The sequence below is a fragment of the Scardinius erythrophthalmus genome (assembly GCF_964197995.2).
Source record: "Scardinius erythrophthalmus genome assembly, chromosome: 22".
Taxonomy (NCBI): domain Eukaryota; kingdom Metazoa; phylum Chordata; class Actinopteri; order Cypriniformes; family Leuciscidae; genus Scardinius; species Scardinius erythrophthalmus.
Genome location: NC_138242.1, coordinates 19118866 through 19142205, shown reverse-complemented (window position 1 = coordinate 19142205; position 23340 = coordinate 19118866). Strand labels below are relative to the sequence as shown.

Genomic DNA, 23340 nt, shown 5'->3' with positions numbered 1-23340 from the left:
ACTGCATTAGTCTCACAGGCCCAACTGCAGCACAGAAACAGGATAATTGAAAGCCTCTATTGATCCCTGAACTGAGACTCGGGGTACACTGTAGTAGATTTCATTATATCCTAAATGGCGGGACACGCAGCATCTTGTGTGGTCGATAAGCAGGGTATTCAGCAAGATAAAGATGATAAAGGAGTGATCAAGATCACAGGAAGCATGAGCGCTACCACCCCAGATCAGTAGAAATTGTGGTGATATCAAGTTGAATCTGAGGATAAGTGATCAAAATTAACTACAGAAGGATCAGGGACATTCAAAACCATGTCAAAGGCTCAACTGTGCTGGGCGAGACCCTTCTCCCCCTTCACCATCTCTGTAAGACACGTGCCAAGAGAATAATATTGAATGACAGAGGTGCAAAGATCATGTCAGATATACTGACCTTGTCAGCAAAATTGTGGGCTTTGTTGTCTTGATGCTTTTCTCTCTCTGGTCAGGCTGTGTCTTTGGCTCCTGCTTTGTTCTGGGCTCCTAAATCAAATCATCAAATTACTGCTGTCTGGACGGATGAGGCACAGCACAGATAAGCCCGTGGGCATGAGGCTTAAAGATGGGCTGTAGCTCTCTTTAATTCTGCCTTATTTCTTGAGACATAGCTCTGCCAAGCCCGAGATCCTGCAGACCAGAGCTAGAAATCTGACATGGGGTGAAATAAATAGAGAGAAAGAGAAAACCATAGACCTTTAACCCTGTCTTTATGGCCCCTGGGAACCCCACTGACATTGCAGCAAATAGAAACCCAGAGCCATCCTTCACACAATGACCTATGTGTGTGAGGGGTTTATGTGTGTGGATTTTGACACAAGGGGCAGCACTCCTTTACTTTGTTGTGTGTATTCCTGTGTGTTGAATGTCATTTAGGACTGCTCATGTGCGCGCACACACTGCATGGCAATCAAGCAGGTACTCTTAAGGTAGATCACGTACGGTAGAAGTGTAAATTAAGTTATATTTGTCCAAGTCTGATGAGTTCTTTTTAATTAGCCTAGCGGGTGTATAAGGCCAGTTCCTGCAAATTAAAGATACGTCCTTTTGTTTTGTTGGAATTGACAAATAACATGAACTTGGGTGACATTTAATTCATGTCCAATTGTCCATTATGCTTTTTCAACAATAACAATGTTTGTTTGTTTTTTCAACATCAAGATTTTGTTAAAATGTGTGTAAATATATTCACCGTTCGAAAGTTTGTGATTGGTATTAATCAGTAAAAACAGTAATATTGTTAAATACTGTTGCAATTTAAAATAACAGTTTTTTTTTTCTTAAAATGTAGTTTATTCCTGTGATGATCGATGTTGAAAACAGGATTATTTGGATTATTTGACGAATTGAAAGTGCAAAAGAACATTCAAAAATATGTTACCTTCTCCTGCTCCCATTCGCAACATCAATGTTTTGCCCCGCTCCGGCACGCAAAAGCCTGCAGATAAAAGTATACATACATTTTGTTCGGTTTTACATGAATATTATGACACTAGTGAAGCACAAAGCTTTGTTTACAAAAGAAATAATAGGTTAGCAATTAAATGTTAGGTTACATTGCAGCCATGGAAACATTTGGATTCATTACAAAAAAGAGAGTTGTGCGTGAGCCCATAAATTTAAGCTTTGTCGGCTTTGTATTCTGATTTGCGATCTGGTCACCCAGTTATCAGAGAATTTAACAATATTCCATTAGTTACTTCAATGGAATCTTTTGTTTCTTTTCCCAAATCTTCACTCACGTCTCAACTATTTTCGAAGGGGATTATAAACGTTTCTTCCTTGGTTCGCTTTTAATTAGGCCTATTATATTCACATTCTTTACTGTGGTGGTAAAGTAGAAAAACGCTGTAGGACAGATAGCCTACCTTTCTAGTTGCATGTCATATTCTTTTTAACACAGTTCTTGTTATTAGACATGGTAAGGCGCGTCAAGTTTATTTGTAAAGCGCATTTCACACACACTGTGATTTTAGTTTCGCTTTCTCTGGCAGCATAAAATCAAACATAGCCTAAATGCCTTGCCCTTGTGGAAGATAAAATTTGCTCTTTTACAACAAGTAAAACATGAAATCAGAAAAGAGATTGATGGTAGGTTATATCACGCGTCTTTGTGTGGAAATATAAAATAAATGTTTTTTTAAATATCTAACTTTATTATATTAGCCTGTTTAAGTTACCATTATTTACTTATATTTATTTCAATGCTTTACAGGCTGTAGTGTGTTGATGTTTTTTTACAGAATTGCTCAAACAAACATGCATGTCAGTTACGAAATGGCTGATTTAGCCTCATTTATTTTAATTTTTTTTATTTCAAAACAACCCCCAACCACCGTGCCACCACCGGTAGTTGGTCCATTACCACCGTGGTGGTAAAAAACTGCCACCGTCACAGCCCTGTTTCACCAATATTCTATTATTATGGAGAAAACTAATCTTAGACCAAAAGTTATGGGCAACTTTTCCCTCTAAAAGCAATCAGAAGCAGCAGCTGGCAGGGGATGGATAAAGGCATATTTTGGCATGTATTTTGAAATCTTTATTTATCAAAATAGTAAATGATCATATTAAATTATTTTTGATGAATCATATTTTAATCTTGCATTTTAGATTTTTGTAATGCAAGTTTTACCCACCTGTGCATTTTCCACTAGAGAAAAGAGCTTGCTTCAAAAGGAATATGAGATGAGAGACAGTAACAACAGTCCAGCTGACCTTTCCTGACACCCACGCCTGTGATATTTCTTTTGAATGAAACATCACACCCTTTTTGAATCAGACAGTGAAAGGTCAAAACATAACTAAGAGAATAGCCATGTGGGCAAAGCAAACAGATGTACTTGATCTTTTAGAAGTTTCTGAAGATTTTTTTTTTAAACCCTAAGGCAAACAAAAGAGCGCTCTTTCATTTAGGGATGTATTATTCATTTTAGATTAATGAATACTTTGGGGCTTTCCACAATCAGGTCAACTTGCTATCAAAGTAATGTGGTGTAGGAGAGCGCGGGTCACAACCTAATGCAGGGTTAAATGTAACACGGACCTTTTACATAGTTAGTCAGGGTCAAGCAGGCTGTGTTTCCGCTCTTTTTCTCTCGCTGCCGGAAGACGGTCTCCTGCGGATTTGTGGAAAGTTTTGATAAGATTTCATGAAGAAACTGGACAAAGAGTGTTTTGACACCGTGCAAATGAATTTTTTCATCATACGTTTTATCGGTTTCTGAGTTGGGTGTGTACTTTACCAAATCTAACTTTATATTAGCTTAATCACTGTCTTGTTGACTAAAACATAGCACCATTTTGTCACTCCTAGCAACTGTTGGCTAGGCTTAAAATATTTTCACACAGCGGGGTTAGTTGTAGCAGAGTGTTACAACTAAGCCGCCAAGTGTACACACAACTTTTCACGTTTGAGTATATATTTATTTTGCCACATTTAACTTTGTTGGACTTTCACAAACAATGTTGGAATTTAAATGTCAAAGTATGATTTTTTTTCACATTTGTTGCATTGATCATTTGTTTATTTATTAAGAATATAGCCTGTTTTTCATGCAATAAACCCTATAAAATGTGATTTTAGGCTCATTTTTATTATTATTACTGTTATTATTATTAATAACTTAATAATAATAATTTTGCATGCAGCTGCCACACACAAATAATTCAATTGCAATTACAAAATTTGACGATTTTATTTATTTATTGCAATATTGTGCAGCCCTCATATCTCTATCCATGATAGTGATCCATAATAGAAGGATGATTGGATGAGGGATGGATGTATGGATATCTATTTATACAGATGCACAAACAATATCAAACTATAAAGATAAAATAGTACTGAATTCTGTGTGTTACACACAAGTGTTACAACTAACCCCTCTGTCTGTTACAATTAAGTTGTAACATTTGCACTTCTGTCACTTTCAGTGCAACTGTACGCAAATAGTAGGTCCTAGAAATAAACTTTAAGTGTTCATTTGTAGCAGAGATGTGTAATTTGCTTGTGTAAAAAAAAAAAAAAAAAAAAAAATATATATATATATATATATATATATATATATATATATATATATATATATATATAATTTTTTTTAAATAATTGAGCCAAAACCAAAATGTGTTTGGTTGTGGCCCGCACCCCTATCCTTCACTACTTTACTTTTTAATCCACCTTTTCACTATATCTGACAATCCACAGACTGGAAATCATTCATTTGAAATAGGTTTTAAAATATGTATGGCCGTCTGTTAAGAAACTGCTCCGAGACTTGAGTGAAGATCCAAATACAGCATTTCTTTAGACAGTCCAGAATCGTTGTCAAAACACAGGCAGACAGTCCAAATAACCAATAGGAGACACAGGCAGAAAGGGTAATCCAAGAGACAGGCAGAGAATTAAAAAAAACAAGATATATGAAACCAGAAATAATGCTCTGAGATGCAGTGTAATACTAGTCACAACCTTGAGTGAACATGGTGTATTCAAACCAAAAATTATTCAGACACCGGATATAATTTGTGATATTTTTTTTACTAGTGGGTGCAGGACACTATAGTTCATTTATGTAAGTGAGGATGGCAAAATAAAGTAAACTGTCACATATTATTCCCCAAAATTCTTCATACAGTGGACTACCAGTAAAATGTATTAAAATTTGGGATCAAAAAATTATTCAGACATTTTGACCTGACCATGTTTTGCTGAAGTGTTTTTTCTTTAATTGCTAATGCAAACTTTTTACACCACAGACTGAACAATTGCTTGGTAACTGGTTGACCTAAATTGGTATTATCTAATTCTGTACTTAAATTTAACAGCTGACAGCTATTCAACCTAATTCATTTGTTAGACAGTCTAACAAAAGGATGGCCAAAACCAGTGAAATATCAACTGATTTGATAACTCTGAGTTCTTGTCATATTTTATTACCATTTTCTAATTTATAGCGAATAAACTGTGATAATGTGAGAAATATTGAAGGTGTCTGAATACATTTTGGTTTGACTGTAGGCTGGGACTAACAAGTTAATGATACACAGCTGTAGACAATCAGTGATGATGAGACAGGGCAGAGTAGTTTTTGATGGAATAGCGATGAACAATAGTCTGTGAGGGAGTGCCCCCTGGTGGCTCACAAGGGCACTCCAGCTGGTGATCCTGACAGCGTCAATGAGAGACACCACTTATTTACCTCAAAATTGATCTAAGAACTGAGTACAAAACTGTTTTAAATTGTTTTACTTTTTAAAATAGTTTTAATTGTTAAACTGTTTTAAATGACGTAATGAAGAGGAATTGACATTGTTCAGAGGCGCACAACAAGTTGCAGAGTTCTACTCTATGGTTTTATATTTATACATTTTTGTGAGGGTAAAGTGTATATTTCATATCTATTCTTGCACTATTTTAATTACTGTTGGGATTTTTTTGCAGTTCAATTTAACCCTTAAATGCATGAATGTTTCGCTAATCATTATTACATATTTGGGTCTTTAGCGACCCGGATCTATATCTAACACGGACGGATCTCTACTTGTCGCGATTATATAAAACACTCCTAATATTAGAGTAACAATTACAGAAGAATAAAATAAAGCATATTTTGTTACCTTTTTGAGCTTGGAAGGGTTCAGTGTGAGCTGATGTTTTGTACCATCATCACTGTCCTCGTCAGAGCTCATTTTTGATGTCATTTTCAACATCTGGCCCATATTCGCAATCTCAAACATATTCTTAAAACTATCATTTTAAACATCTTTAAAATCAATATTTTGATCGCTGACAGCTTCTTCACCAGATCCACCATCCACCATAGTGTCACAGTGACAGTGACACTAATATTTGATTGTGTTCAGTACTCGCTCTGCAGTAAATCATCAGTTTTGCTGATGATACTTCCTATTCTTTTGTTTTCTGCCTGCTGTAACTATGAGTAAAACGTCACTTCAGCATTGTATGCAATGTTTACAAAAAAATGTATGGGAAAATAGGCGTCTTTCCTAATTGTATTATTTTTTTCCTTTGTTATATTGTTTATCACGAATTGATTTAAGGAATACTAAGAAGGTTGATGTCTAACTTTAAAAACTGAATGAGGAGGATGAGGAAGAGGGTAGTGAATGACGTCCAGGGTCACTAAAGACCTGAGGTATGCGTTTAAGGGTTAAATTGTTATTTAATGATTCGTTATATTTAACTCTTTTTCAGAGGGAAAAAAACTGTTTGTTTTTCTTTTACATTTATTTATTTTATTTATTTTTTCACACAGTTGATCGTTGAATGCCAGCAGTAATTTAGGTTTGAAATGTTTCAAAATCATACATAAATTGACCAAAAAATGCACCTTTCTGAAACTCATTTCATAGAATGACTCATGCCTATTAACCCCCAACCATACACTCGCACTTTCTTTTCCATCTTTTTATTCCTTTTTCTTCTATCTCCTGTATTTGTTCGCTGTAACTCTCTAAGTTATTCTCTCAGTGGGGTTGCAGATATAACTCGGGTTGTTGGACACCCCAGGGGGACGTGGCTGTTGCCTCCCAGGCCGAGTGTCCCCTCTCTGAGTGTCTGCGGTGCAGGAGGGGCCCTGTCAGATAGGTGGCTTGTTGGATGGAGATTAATTATAGGCTCACAGCAGGACTCATTAGCGCTAGCCCCGTCAGAATGGGGCCACAGCACCACAGGGGACAGTCTCTTTCTCTCTCCGAGTCATCCCTACATACCTGCTGCCCATTAGTTTTCAAGGTAAACAGGTTGAAAGCAATTTAATTTGGTCACATTATCCTGTCGGCGAACAGCAACACACCCTCCCACATTAGTGGCGTCAGAAACATAAGCCCACAAGGTCTTCTGAGATTCAGAAATGCAATTGGATAAGGTCTGGAGACCACTGGTAGTGGTGAAGGTGGGGTTCCCCTGGTTGATTTACCCAGCAAGTGCACCTGGGAGGCGTCTGAATAAACATGCTTGCATTTATCAGTCCGCCACACTAGTGGAACAAATTAGAGCTGAAATATGTCAGACAAATGCTATTGTGTTGGAGCCTCCATTTCTTTCTGTTGCCTAATTTGTATTCACAGCACAGTACAGTGATGAGAGCGCCACTTTCACAACACAGAGGAGGCTGAGAGACCAGCCGTATCTTCAAGCACAAAAAAGTAATTTAGCGGATATAATTCTTTTTAATACCGGAGCTGAGATGCCTCATGCTAATTAGGAGTGCCAGTGAATCAGCAGTAACGGGCTAATTAAAGCTGTCACCAAAGTGTGTGTGTGTGTGTGTGTGTGTGTGTGCGTGTGCGTGTGCGTGTGCGTGTGCGTGTGTCTGTCTGTCTGTCTGTCTGTCTGTCTGTGTGTGTGTGTGTGTGTGTGTGTGTGTGTGTGTGTGTGTGTGTGTGTGGCTGCATTCAACAGTTGCAGCCTTACAGCATACCAGCAGTATAATCTTTGGACTAAGAAAAAATCATAAAAAATCTAATCAAGCCAGGGTTATTATCGTTAACTAAAACTATTAGAACCATTTTTGTTAATTTAAATAAAATATAAAACTTATACTAAATGGAAATTCAAAAGGTTGAAGCACTAAAATTACTAAATAAATACAATTATAAAAACAAAATAAATAAAATTTAAAACTGAAGTAATATTATAAGCATTACCAAATATTAAACTGATAATTAAAATGAAAATTTAACATTTAAAATTCAAAATATGAATAGAAACTATAATAGTATTCTATATAATACTTAAATGGTGCTGAATCAAGCTACATTGTTTGACACTCTTAAGTTTAAATGTATAAATAAAAGTGGCTGTTTATGAATCTATATATAAATATATGTGAATACACCTTAAACTAATGCTGATTCGAACCATAAACTTTTTAAACTCTACATGTACACATAGAAGCAAATGTTTGAAATATAATACTTAAATCAACCTATATTGATTAGGATTATATAATAATGTTATATGTATGAAAATAATGTATTATTAAATACACATTAAAAATGGTATTGCAATATAAAATAAATTACAGATATATATTTATATAATTATTATAATAGTTTTAATATGGTTTCATGTCTATTTTATATAGTACATTATGTAAAATTTATTACATTTTTGAATATGTAACAAATCTGAAAACTCCCTCAATATAAGAAGTAACTGTTATTAAAATGAGTGAATTACTGTATGGTCATTGATTATATTTTTAGCCAGTAGATGGCACCATAGCCCCGTATAGGAAAAATGCATGGGCATCTTTGGACTTGACCACCAGCAATACACATTTTCAAACCATATTACCTGTCTTTCTTTTAGGTGGATCATTATCCTCCTGTCACCTACACCCTGCCTGAAGCCTCAGACACTCAGTTCACCCTGGTCAAGTCACTCTTCCTGGGGAAAGTCTTTGGTAAGTGCCCTCTGTTCCTTTGCAAACTTTCCCTCAGCCTTGGACCCTTAATGTTTTTTATTTGACCTTATTAATAATGCATAATATTTATGAGTTTGTTTGTAAAACAAGAGCATAGGTTTTAGTTTCCATAATATCCATAGAATATCTCAGAAAAACTCAAACCCTTAAAAAGTCAAAAGGAAATGTGCTATTGTGAGACAAGTTGGTGCAGACAGGCAGAACAATTTTTTATCAAAAATCTGTATTGCCTCAGAGCAGCCACTAGGTGGTGCTAATAGACAATTCTGTGAAAATATGATTTTGGTGCATGTTCTGTATGGCAAATCTTTATATGCTTTGTTATGCTTGTTCACATAGATTGGCATTATACTAGTGCGGAAAAGGCATTACATTTTTATCATAAAATGCTCAGTGTAACAAATGATTGCAGATACATATTCTGATTTTAGAGTATAAGTAGGTTTTAATAAGAAATTATTCCAATACAAAATGTGTTGCAGTTCACATAGGATGTGAGGGAAATTATATTCCTGATTTCCAGTGTACTCTAGGGATACAGAAAGTCAGGAATATAATTTCCTGCAGTCCACAGTGTCCTTGAATGCCCTCTAAACATGTCATTGGCTTTAAGTCAATCCCACAAAGGTGTTTTACCCAGAAGCATGTAGCAGACATGCACTTTCTTCAATGAATACCGATGAGGCCCCATCCAGACCCCATTATGCTCAATTCAGCTCTCCCTGCTGACACGCCAAAAAGAGTAAAGTGACCTGCTGTTGTTTCCAGGCAGTTCAGTCAGGCAATTACCCCCGCAACACAAACACCCAAAACCTTGTGGCGTCATCCTCCTGGTTTACTGCTTTTAATAAAAAAAAAACTTCATAATAATAATAAAACAAGTGAAAAGAAAAAAAACGTTTAATCTCCCAGCCGAATCTGGTGGACTGTCCATCAGAAAACTTCTAATCTTCCTCCTGTCCGCAGACCCATGATCTCCAGGTCCTGTCAGTCGTGTCTATCAGAGGATTCTGTCTTTCTGTTTATCAGTTCACGGTGAAATCATGAGCTGTCTGCCCACTGCCCTACCTGCCTCATCAATGATTTATGGCTGGAGACCCTTTCACATGAATAAGCCACACTCTTTCTGCACATTCTGCTTAAGGCAATGTATGTGGTTGACCTGCAAACTGTTTGACATGGAATATTTAACTTATCGTATTCAGGAGGATCTGCTATGGTCCCGTCATGGCATTGACATTTAGCTGTGGTCTGGACCTTCATTATCCTCCCAGAATTAGTCCCAAATCATAGCAGGTTGAAATTTGCGTCCCAAAGGCACCCAGATGATACGCTTTTCCTGGTAGATTTTTGAAGCACCCATTGTGCAAGGGAAAGGAAGAGTTTGTAATGTTCTGTGTTGACGTGTCTGTGGCCAAAGCGAATTTTAAATGTGATAAAAGGATCTGTGGTAGCAAAATGATATGCTCAGTAAACACCATACTAATAATGCTTATGTACAGAAAAGCACATGAGCCCAGAATATGAACTCAACACGTTTAATTATATGTTAAGCGTTTTCCTCCATAGAAAACCAAGAAAACGCTTAATGGTCCAACAGTTATAAACAGTTCGGTTATACATTATATATTTTGTTATACATTATTAATAAAACACAGGCAGTAGGTTTGGTCTGTACTAACACTTAGGGAGTAGGGAGAACTATTTGAGCTATTTCTCGCAACCTTAAAGGAGAACTCCGGTCAATTTTAACATTGAGCTCATTTTTTTGTAAATTTGGAGTGCTGTCAATACAGAGAACAACGACAAAAATCGGTGTTGCCTACACCGTGTTATCCTCTTTTTAAAATTTGCACCCTGTTGACTTCAATGGGGCAAGTATTAAACCTGCTTTTAGCCTCTTAACATCCTTGATGTGTCATTACAAGTGCACAGCCAATGTGAGTGATTCCTTCAGAGTGAACACGGTGAATCTGACTGCAGTAGATGTGAAAGATATAAATAAAAGTGATGTTAATTCAGCCAGCGCACATACCTGTATTTACTTCCTGTTTTCGGTCGAAGTCCATAGTAATCGATTGTCGAGTTCACGCGCATAGGTTTAATACCTATGATCATGCGCGTGAACCACTTTCATAACAGCGTTTATGCAGGCATGTGCAGGCTGTTGATAGGCGACACGTAACTATTTCATGTCAATCTATTTAAGTGTGTTTATAAGGAGGAATCGCATCTAGCCTCACCCTAGAGTTGGTTCACCCTCCACCTATGCCTATACTGTTGAGTCCTGTAGTCTACATGTGATACAGTCAGATTAATTCAAATGATATTCAAATACAGAAGATAGCACAATTATGGTAGCCTAACTTTTGGATCCTTCATCTCCTTATCCTTCATGTCGGGAAAACATATAACACTTTAAAATGTTGAAAATTACTTTCCTATCGAATTTCATATCAAACTCAGAGATGAATTTAGATCATATGAAACACTATGATTAAATGTTCATTCTAAAGAAAGCAAGTGGGTGTTTCTCGGAAATGAGTATGTGGATGATCTCAGTCTGTCTTGCCTACATGCTCAGAGTGAAACAGCTTGTTATACTAAACAAGAACTCTTGACATGAAGACCTGAAAAAAAAAAAGTAAGTCTGTGAACTTCATGAGTGCTGTGACAGGAATGGGCTGTTGACATTCTGCAGTTGTTCAGGTGGTTGTTTTCTCTGTGCTGATGCAGGGTAACACTGCAGGGATTCGTGAGTGTCGCAGAGGCGAGATATAAGATCCTCTCAGAGCCTGTACAGTAGTCATGAATCAGGCGAAATGGACATTGAGCTGAGTGTGCTATCTGTGTCTCTGGACTGTTATTGTGTTTTAGGGAATCAGAGCAACATTAAGACTGGGGGGAAGACAAAAGTATTTGAAATGGCTGAAGTATTTGTGTCTGCATTTGTCTTCAGGTACTGTATATGCATCAGGGTGATAGTACTGCTGTGCATAGTATTGCGTATTGCTTTTATTATTCAGATTTGTAATAATTAGGGCTATCAATCATATTATTTATTTATGATGTAATCTTATTTTTTGTAGTTAATCCTTTACATTGATCATAAGTGTCACTAAGACATGTATAATGTTACAAAAAACATTTTGCACTATCTATTCATTAAAGAATCCTCAAAAAATGTAATACGGTTTTCACAAAAATATTAAGCAGCACAACTGTTTTAAACATTGATAATAATGTTTCTTGAGCACCAAATCAGAATATAAGAATGATTTCTGAAAGATAATGTGACACTGAAGACTGGAATAATGATGCTGAAAATTCAGTTTTGACTTTTTTTAATCGTATGCATAAATGCGCTCATTTTGACAAACCCAATAATGATATAAATGTGTTTAGGTCAGGCAGTGTGTCAGGAAGTGTGCAGTATGCTGAACTTTTTTCATGTGATATGCAGTTGGCAAAGATACTGATGATACAGCAGTTTGAACTTTCGAGAAACCACTTGCAGTCTTCGTTTCTCTCGCTCTCCATCTCTCCTGTCTTCTAGAGTCAGCCTATTAGTCTGATCAATGCCATTTTTCTTAACCAGGAGACTGATCTGATCAATACTGAATCTTGCTATATCAAAGTCCTCTGTTAGAGGATGATTTTGAGCAGAGAAACAACTTAAGTTTGGTTGCATTTTTGTGAAATATTTTTTATATTTTTAGTGAATCTTACTCATACATTATTTTTATTATTGCTATCATAGAACAAATGTTCTTTTTGCATAACTCCTAAAACTCCACACACATGAATAATATCTTAAATCATACTTCTTGTTGCGAAAATTATTACTTTTATAAGCAATTAGACTCACTTGGCAGATAATTAAACGGCCAAAGGAATCAAATCGATTTACATTGAAAAATGCTTGGCCCAGTGTCTATATGTGTTTTCATCCATTCTGTCTACCAGAAAGTCGAGCATAAATTTGTATCCCAGCATCATGCACTGTGACCGACACCCATCACATCATCACCCACTCAACACACACTAAACTATGTGAATTTGCAGTAATTGCTGATAAGATAAAGCTAATTAAATGACCGTGCGCTTTATGGCCCCTGGAAACCACATTATACATTATTATTCAGCATTTCATCACAGACTCCGCCTCCTGCCGAGCTGCATGGCTGTAACAATCTTCTTAATTCTGTACCGATAAAGCGGTGTGGTTCACCAACCCCACCACGCTATCAGTCCTGGTGTAATCTCGCAAGGGGCTTTGTCCTGGATGGGTGGAGAGGCCTTTCATCCGAGGGTTCTGAGTGGGCAGCGGGGTTGATGCGGCTGCTCTTTGTTCTCTTTGGGTGGTACTGCACCAGTGCTGCACTATAGCACTGAAATACACTGAAGTAGTGCTTCTCAAACAGGGGGCCTCAGCACACAATATAGCTGAAATTATTTCAAATAAGACAAAACAAGGTTTAAAATAAGCTAAAACAGCAAAACAATGTAGATGTAAGCTGAAATAAATTTCTTATTTAAAAAGATAGCTCACCCAAAAATGAAAATGTTTACTCGCCCTCAATTTGTTCCAAACCTGTATGAGTTTCTTTCTTCTGTTGAACACAAAAGAAGATATTTAAAAGAATGTTGTTAACCAGACATGTGACGGCAGCCATTGACTTCCATAGTAAAAAAAAAACAAAACAAAAAATCCTAATGGAACTTCAACATAAGAAAGAAACTCGTATGGGTTTGGAACAACTTGATGGAGAGTAAATAATGGCAAAATTATGTTTGTGATTTCTAGACCTGGAAAAGTCATGAAATGTAAAAAAAAATAAGAAAAAACTAAGAAAACACAATCTTAAATCATTTAAATATTGATTATCAATAAATTCATATATATATGAATACATATACATATACATACACACTGAAACACTGGCCAATATAGTGTTGGAGGTTTCATGTCAACACTATATTGCTCAAAGCTCTATAATATTTTATCGACTTTTTAAAAAGTTGGCAATAAAAAGTGTAAACCATGAAAAACATTATTTATTTATAATTATTTTGTTTCCACCCTAAAATAAAAGTTTTAATGAGCAGCTTTGTCAGAATTATCTGAAATTGTCTTTGACAATGAGGGGCCTTGGAGTCAAAAGGATTGAGAACCACTGCTCTGAAGAATTACTGTCTGAATGTTCCTCAGATGTTTTAGATGCAGAAGTTCTCCAAAGTGATGTGAAATTTGAGATTAGATGGGGAACAGAACAGGCTTGACATGACATTCAGTGAGAAACATAATGGGGTTTGACTCACTGTGTGAGGAAACATTCAGCTTCCACTTTTTTTGGCTTATATATATGAAATTCTTCTTTATTAAAGTCTCTTGGGGCCCAATTATATTGATATCATCAACAATTGTTTGAGACATGTGTGTCATTATGCGTCAAAAATATTAGACTCCTTTTATATATACAGACATGGCTCGCCAAAGTTAGATTCAACAAGAATGATTCAGAGGAAAAGAAAGAAGACCATTTTTAGAGGGAATGTAGGACGCCTTTGAAGTATATTCTACAGTTTTGACAGGCTCCCATTGCAGGATAATGATGAAAAAATGGTTGAAGGAGGAAAGGAAAAACTCCACAGGGAGAAAACGACTCAAATATGATGCATTTCATTTGGCAGGTTTTGCATCTTATGCATCCCATCCGCTCTTAATGTCATTCACCCCACAAAGGAGATAAATTACTTGCTATTATTAGCTATCATAATATGATGAGAGACATCCTATTGGTTAAAATCCCAGAATAATCACTGAAGCTCAATGGTATCTGAAACAATCGCTTCGTGTTAAATGGGTTTGCAATGATTCAGCAAGTTTGCGCTGGTTGTTTTCAAAGTGAGCATTGCAGGTGGGAAGTAGACTCCTCTTTCTCAAAAAATCCCTTTGTCAGCCGTCACTGAAGGTTATGTGCTTTCATCCCTGGCTGTCTCCTCTAACAGAAGGATCTGTCATTTTTATGTTGTTTTTTCTCGTGGCAGTTTTTCAGTGGCTTCTGTGCAAATTTGCTGGCACCTTAAAAAGATGCAAATGCTTCAGAAGATTTGATCTCTAGCTGTATTTATTGTTTTAGAGCTTTGTAGTGTAGATTTTTATCCTTGCGATTCCCAACGGCATTTACACACTGAATTTCTTTAGGCCTCTTCAGATGGAAATAGTTTTTCCTTGAGGAGGGTAAATGCACTTTCACAGATGCACTTTGTGATTTTTATCATGTCCAAATTGCAAAATGCAAATTACATTTTTAACTTAAGAATTCATGTTGGCTGCATTAACAAAAACAAAAGATTCACATTTCTGCTTTTAGAGTGTGAATTAGATTGTTAATCCTGCAGGAGTGAACAAATGATTCCCTCGAGTCTGTTTTGACACAGTCATTAAGTACCAATTATGAAAAGCCCCCTCAAACTCTGACGATTTAAGACGTGAGTAATGTACAGATTTATAGCAGGCTACTCCCTCGAGGGACTGATTTACATTAGAAAAGCGCACAAAAGATTTAATTCAGATGATTGATAGTCTTTTAATGTTCCCTGAAGACTAAACACTTCCATGTGTTTACTGTGTGTATCACATACAGCTGACCATACTGAGTGTGTAGTATGCAGACGATTATTACAACAGGCAGTAATTTAGATTTGTTTATCTGTTTAAAAAATGAAACATCCATTTAGAATAGGACTCTTACACTGGAAATCTATCACCCCAGTGGGACAAAAGGTTTAATATTAAAGTGTCCCTATTATGCTATTAAGGTTCCTAATTTTTTTTGTTGAAAGTCTCTTACAACAGGTTTACATGCATCCAAGGTCAAAAAATACATTGCACATCTCCCGATCTCTCATAGAATCCGAAAAACGTTTGTTCTAAGATTTAGCCTCTCTAAAAGCCTCCTTTCCGTGAGCCTACTCTGCTCTGATTGGTCAGATGGCCCAGTCTATTGTGATTGGTCTACCCTTTACAGTGCGTGTCGGAAACAAATGCCTATTACCATATCTGAATTTCAGCTCCGGAGGCTTCCTCAGCACTTGATAAACAGTGATACGAACAATAAGAATGGCATTGTTTTTTCCGTATCAATTCCAGCGCGAATCCTCATCCTTTTGAAGTGCATGCAAAGTGGATTCTCAGTGCTGAAAACAACATCTTCTCAACATGCCGACAGCACGAACCAAACTCTTCCAGTCTTAGCTACAACTAGTTTTGAAGCGCGGGTTATAGACGTCGTTCGTGGGCAGCCAATGAAGACCACAGGCTAGAATTATGCAAATTTGTTGCATTGTTACACAACAGGAATGTATGTAACAGGAAATGAGACTGGAATTGCTGACGACTCGCTTCAGCAGTTCAGAATCAATTCTTTTTTTTTAGGAGACAATAACCTTATTTATTGTTCACTTTGATCTTTAAAACTTTTTAAAGCAGACATTTTACATTTTAAGGTAATTTTCGAAAAAGTGTAATAGGGACACTTTAAAATAATTGAATTAAATAAATATTGCATTTAATAATATATATTATTTAAATATGAATAATATGTCGAATATATTATTTAAGTGATTTAAAAAATAAATTAATTAAAGTACGTTTGACAGACAGTGCCAACAGAGCAAGTGTTTTCTTCAACTAATTTTTCCCACACAAAAGTCTTATTACAGAATAGTCGTTTGGACTAGAAAGTATGATGTCATCTCAGTGTAATGAAAACAAAATCATGTTACATTACACTGAACAGACTTGCATGACATCTTGATGTAGACCGCCTGGTCTCCATCAAAGCCTTGTTGAACAGATGGATGATGTCATTGGCTGTGGACATTACTCGGCTCTGGGCGCAGTCATCGTCCAGCGTGGGTGCATCACAGTGGAGGTGGACTCCAGATCCAGACCATGGTGGAATCCAGTTTCCAGGTGTTGTTGAAGCAGGATATCAATGAGTGCGGAACAGGAGAGGGGCTGCAGTCTGTGATCACCCAGCCCCAGCTGCAGACGTATACACACACACACACAGCCAGGCAGACAGGGCATCCGCATCGTGAAGAGAAACACATTGCGAGAGAAGAAGGCTGGCATTTTGGAAGAAGTGAGAAACACCTGATAGCAAACGCTGATCTAGCAGGTAATGTTTATTTTTTTGTACTGCAGCATGAGGAGGTGGACTGTGTTAGTTTTCCAGGGTGAAGGATGCTGTACATGTGTTTGTGTGTTATGTGTGTTTGTATCTTCCAGTGAATCACGCACAGTAGTCTTTCATGTATTTCTGTACCTTATATTGTTATAGTGTATTATAGTATTGTTTGGTTAATGATTTGCTGGGCAGATTCTCTGCATTGCTGGAATGGGTGTGTGGTGCAGGTAGTGTAAGGTGGTGTTTGCCCTTTCCAAGGGTGGATGATGGAAGAACAAGTAGAAACACAGAGGGGTGAATTCACAAAATGTCTGTCATTTTTCTGCATAGAATTTCAGCACAAAAACCTGTATCTTATATACTGTATATATAATTTAAGCGTACATACATTTTTTTATATGAATTTGTTGTGTCTGCACAACTGTTTTCAACTGCTGCTCGACACATTTCCTTTCTATTTAAAATAAATGATCGCAGCTTGTACACCTGATGAAATTAACTTTACATTAATTTTCCCAGCTAAAAGTGCCAGTTTTGCGTTTTTTAGAGCCAGTTGAGGTACCAGTAAAGTATGCCGGATTGCAGTAGTCTGCTGCATACTTGGGGGAATTGCTTTGTGCAAATTGCGTTTAGCACTAATTGTTGTGGGCATGTCTGCATTATTTTTTGATTTGCATAATTCCTTTAGTGAATATAGCTGTGTGTTTCCTGAGGAACGTGCCTTTGCTGCGTGTATTTCAGAGGATGCTCTCTGATCCCGTTGTCACGTGACGGCCGACAGGTGTTGTTCTGTCTAAATCTGTTCGCACATGGTGCATCATGCAGCAAGATCTGAAGATTGGCCCCTCCCTTTTATCTCACCCATTCTTCACAGCAAGGCTGTATAGAGCAAATAACATTTGTATGAGAGATAAAAACAGGTAAAAAGAAATGTTCGGCCATCATATGTGTTGACAGTGTGTCATTATAATTCACATTATCACCTTTTCTTTGGGTCCAGCACCTCCCTCTCTCTCACATGCTACATCAGCTTCCATTTGTTACCATGGAAACCCTTTCATCCCACCCTTTCTCTCCATCTTCCAACCCATCCATCAAAAGACAGTCTTCCATCCCTCGTTTGCACCCTCTTTCCCTGTCTCTCCCCCGCAATAATGGCCCCTACCAGGATAGCAGTGTTTACTTTAATGCCTCATAAATAATTCATCACGTTTCTCAGCAGCTCATAGACAAAAGAGCTGTTAAAATGATTTTGTGGCTATTCAAACAGTTTTACTTGCACTGCATTATTCTACAAATCACTTCTCACCTTGAAATTGTGTTTTAAAGTGACGTACTGTGTTGTGTTGACTGCAATGAGGAATGTGGCTTGTGGAATACAGTATCAGTTGTTTCTGTTGAGCTTTACAATATGATCAAGTATGTATCAAGCATATCTCGTGTCTGTTTTCTACACTGAACTGGGTTATAAAACAGGAACAAGCTGATGGCAACAGGTGTGGGTGCATTGCAGCATCTAGTTGGTGCTTATATATTATTTTGTATTTGTATATATCATAGATATGCTGGACGTTTGTTGAAAGTAGCCTACATTTACCTGTTGAAACATGCCGTCAAAAGCACCCGTAAGAATTAAGGGAGGCGCGAGAGGGGCAGAGACGATAAATAAGAAACACCACAGCAGGTGTCAATTTAGTTAGTGTTGTATGAAATACAATGTGATTTTCGTTGATGGAGATCTGGCAGCAACAGCACATTTTTCCTCTTGGGTGATCGAATGCCAGCAAACCAATGAGAGCGCAGGATAATGATGACGATACATAACAACAGAGCATAGGCGCCAAAGCCACATTGGATCCGCTTACCCAAAATCCTCCATAACTGGCAGATTTTAAGAAAATGACCATCGTTTGTTGGTATTATCAAAATGTTATCATGTAAGCTGTATGGTACACCTCAAACAAGCGAATTTATAGTAATTTATAGAGCCCTATCATACACCCCCAAGTTTTTTTGCTAGTTTCGGCCCGACAGTTATCTTTTTCGCGTCCTGCGCCACATTGTTTAAATAGAAAATGCATTTGCGCCCATCTGTTTGCCCACGAGGTGTGTTCAGGCGCATTGTTGGCACGTTGCTATTTTGAGGCAACTGAAATAGACTGAGCCATTGACCAACTGAAACCTGGTCTAAAGTCAATGGCGCAGTATTTCTTTGTTTTTTAAAGGGCGCATTAGTAATATAATATGAGCCTATAGGCATGTACACTCTGCTTAATACACACACAGGCACATGCAGCAGCACACAAACATGCCAAATATTAAAAATAAAAGGAATACAATGTAAAAGATTAATATTGTGTACATAAAGATATGGTGGAATCCGGCTTGTCCCGGAGATGGTCTGCTTGCAGGCTTCAACCTCGCGCACGAGCAGATCCGTTTCCTCACCTTTTAAAGGGAATGGAAGATGAGACTCTGATCGGGTTATACCACGTTACGCCCAAAACACACCCATTACTCATTAAGAGAATAGGGACAACTCTTATAGACCATGCGCCGCGCGCGCCGACCATTTTTCCCGTCGTTAAACTAGCAAAAGTGGATTCTGACAAGTGCACTTGCGCTTTAGACCATGCACTTATTGTTAAAATAGGGCCCATAGTGTTAATACTAATCAGCAAGTCCACAAATGGTTTGGGTATGCAGAGCATTTGCAGCTTATATGGACCACGCGCAGTTATATATTAATATTTAATATTTTGCTTCTTTTTTTGTGTGTGTATGCTTTTGTTTCCCAGACATATCTTATTATTCACTGCACACAAACACACTTAATGCCGTCTGGTGTTGCTTTAATACAGAGCTGGGTGGGGGAGACACCAACACTAGCAGGTCACACCTTCATATCAGACAGATCTTGACCTTGAATTATTAGCCTGAATCTTTTTTCTCTGCATGACACTAAATGCATGTGTCCTCTAAGATCAACAGGAAACAGACAACCAGCTGCAATCGTCTGCTTTTATTTACCACAGGAAGATAAACAACAGGATTTGGGTGTTTATAGAAGCAGACCATGATGAAATTTTAGTCTAAATTGTAAAAATCCATGTTTGTTTATTCTTGTAACTATGACTGGGGAGTAAAGTTTGTGGCGTTGAGAAACAAAGAATCTGCAGTGCTCCCTCCTCCCTCTTAATGTCGACTGGGGGAAAGCAGAACTGTGGCTGATTCAAGCCATCTGCTTGCAGTATAAAACAATTCATCAATGGGGTTAAAACCCTGCAATGAAAGTCTGGTTTGCACAAAACAAGGGGTAATGCAAGTGCAAATACTGCAGCACATCCCTAATAATCAGAGCATCATGAAGAGCGAGGGGGAAATCTCCAGAGCTTTCCACCTGAATTTGCAGCAACAATCAGTCAATTCTCATAAATATTCCAGCCACGTTTCACGCCTCTGAGGAGCCCATATACAGCAGAACGTGTTATATTTCATACAACAAATATGATCCATTTTATGTTCTCTGCAGTAACCATGTTCTTGAAAATATTTGCATTATAAAGCAGATTTTGAATCTGAATGTGACGAGAATAATAATCTTTTAATTTGCCTTGCTTAGATGTAATTTTTTTTTCATGCAAGTGATGAAATTACTCTCTCTCTCTCTCTCTCTCTCTCTCTCATTTCATATTCTAGTCATTTAAAGCAAAGGCTTTAACAGAATTTAATGAGATAATTCACATGAGAGATGTACGGTCTCTACAGCACTGTTGTTTCTTATTACCCCCATCGTTTCACATTGAAAAACAGATTGTTGACACTGAAGCGGATCATATTTTGCGTATTGCGTATTCACAGGCGTCTTGTGGAAAATGAACAAATGTTCTGTCTGGCTTGTGCCTGCAAGAACCTGAGATTGAGTCTAGTATTCACGAGGATGTTATCACATTTCCTTGCTTTCTACTGAGCTGCAAGATTGACTTTAGTTGTATGAGGAGGCTGCATGAGGGGAAAAATCCCATTTTGGCCCTTTGAGACATACCATATGAAATATTTTGGTGTTTGTGGCCCATTATTTCTGGATGTAGCGAATGTCTGTTGACTTTCATTAGTATAGCACATGAACACAGAGCTTCTTAGGTGCTTTTTAAAAGATTTTCATCCTGCAGCCTGCAACATATTACAGTAAAAATTATATAAATGTAAATTATATATTCAAATTATATTTATTAAATATTTAAAATATAATTTTAAAGCATTCTGGGAAATTAAGTGGTGTTCTGCCATTGTTTGTGAATTGAAAGATATGTCATTATATAAAAAATATATATATACAGTATATATATATATATATATATATATATATATATATATATATATATATATATATATATATAAATAAGTGGCATTCTAAACTTTGACTGAACATTGATTACATAAATATAATAAATAATAACTCTAAAGAATTCATAAAAATTAAAATAAAAAATTGCACTTGTGCATCTTGTTTTTTAGTGGAAATCAGTTTCAGAAATCTGATTGTGATTTAAAGTCGACATGTAACGGAAGATACGATACTCTTTTCTTCCCTACTGTGACGTACATAAAAATGAATCTGCTTCTGGAATGAGAAAAATGTAGGGCGGGGATTTGATTCCGACTTTTAGGAATTGATTTGATCATAGGAAGTTGCAAACTATATGGACGAAGATCTTAATGCCAGGTTGTAGTCAGTTGTGGAGGATATTTAGTCCCACCCTCCACAGAGACGTACAGTATGAGAAGAAATGTCGTTTCAAGGGGAGGGGAGGTTAACATTTTTGATTAAAGATTACAAGGGTATATGATTATTGTTTTTTAAATATGATGTGCACGGATAATTTTTTTTTTTTTTCAACATTCTGTATAGAAAAATAAGATTCATGGCGACTTTAAAATAAAAGGAATCCTCACTATAATGGCGCACAATCTTGAACCACTGGTATACTTTTGATATGCACTGTACCAGCTGTATAAAATGTTTTACTGTGATGCTCTGAATAAAAAAAACATCATCCCTAAGAGGTGTTCTTGTTGCACAACACAGTAAGCTTGTTTCGTTTTTGTTTATCAATTGTTCTCATTGTGTGTTTTCTATGTGTGTACTTTACCTGTGGCTGCGGTGAGAGAATGCTGAATTTAGCTGCACACACACCGCAGATGCTTTGAAGAGGTTTCGTCTGTAATGCAGCAGTTAGACTGTCTCTTTTGTCTGTGTTTGGTGCAAGGTGTTCGGCAGGCAAATCTCTGCTGCACTTTGAAGGTGCCAGGATATCTCAGTGTGCCTGAAAACAACAACAAAAAAGTAGGGGGAGAGAATAGAGTAGAACTGTAATTTAAAGTGCTTTATGAAAATGCCTGTTTTAATCTTATGTCAGGATTACTCGTAGAGTATAAAGATTGGTTTTGACTGTTGAGCAGTAATCAAGGTTGATGGGGTAGTTCTGTCATCATTTTCTCACTCTCATGGCGTTGCAAACCTGTTTGATTTTCTTTCTTCTTTGGAGCATAAATGAAGATATTTTGAAGAATGTTGGTTGCTCTTATCAAATTTTTCAAAAGGCAATTTTTATGCAAAATTTTATGAGAGTAAAAAATCTTCTGAAGTCATTTGATGTGTGAGGAACCAAATAGCAAAATTAAAACAGGAACCAAGGAACACAATGGGCAGGAGAACAAGAAGACAAGAGACCAGAATGCAAGAAAAAACATGAGAGTGCCAAACAACTGACAAACTAACACAGCAAACACTAGCACTGTGTCCAAAATCGCATATGTACTACATTTTGAAACTTACTTCGCAAAAGTTACAAAAGTATGTTTTATAAAGTATGAATATGTGTAGTATGAATGAAATTCGTACTACATCTGCAATGTTATCACTGGCATGTGAAATATGGTCAGTTGCACCTCTCCACCACCATTCACGATTCCTCTCCGTGACCTCGCGGGATAGTAAAATGTCCATCGAATGTGCACTTCAGAATCTCGACGGAAGTAGTAGGTTCCAGAATTAGTAGGAAAGTATTTGATTTTCAAACAAGAAACAGGAAACTGGAAATAAAGCAACAAAACAAAACATAAAAGTCCAAATGAGATACATGACAAAACCATTGTTGTTTTAGTATATATTACACACATTGTTGATATTTTGAATTAGCTTTTATTTTTGTATTTTAATGTATTTTAGTTGTAGTAATTTTATGTGCTTTTTTTTTAATAACGTATTTTATTTCATTTAAAATTATTTTAATTCAGTTAGTTGCCTAGGCAACATTTCTAATTATCACAAGTTTTGTTTTTTAAAACAAAGTTATCATTTTGTTTTATTTCAGCTTTAGGAAATACCATTTTGGTAACACTTTACAATAAGGTTTCATTTGTTAACATTAGTTAACTACAATTACCAATAATTATACAGCATTTATTTATCTTAGTTAATGTCAATCTCAACATTTACTAATACATTATTAAAATCAAAAGTTGTATTTGTTAACATTAGTTAGTGCACTGTCAACTACTGTAATATAAACATTAAAAAATGTATTAACTAACATTAACAAAGGTTAATAAACGATGTACGAATATATTGCTCATTGTTAGTTTGTTAGTTA

General features: G+C 36.6%; 1 protein-coding gene across 1 annotated transcript in view; it reads left to right on the top strand.

Moving 5' to 3' along the window:
* cntnap2a (contactin associated protein 2a) overlaps positions 1–23340 on the top strand; it is a 470798-nt gene that overhangs the window by 438301 nt on the left and 9157 nt on the right. The window contains exon 21 of the mRNA XM_081353019.1: positions 8372–8465. Within this exon, the coding sequence (XP_081209145.1) occupies positions 8372–8465 (94 nt within the window). The remainder of the gene's footprint in view (positions 1–8371; positions 8466–23340) is intronic.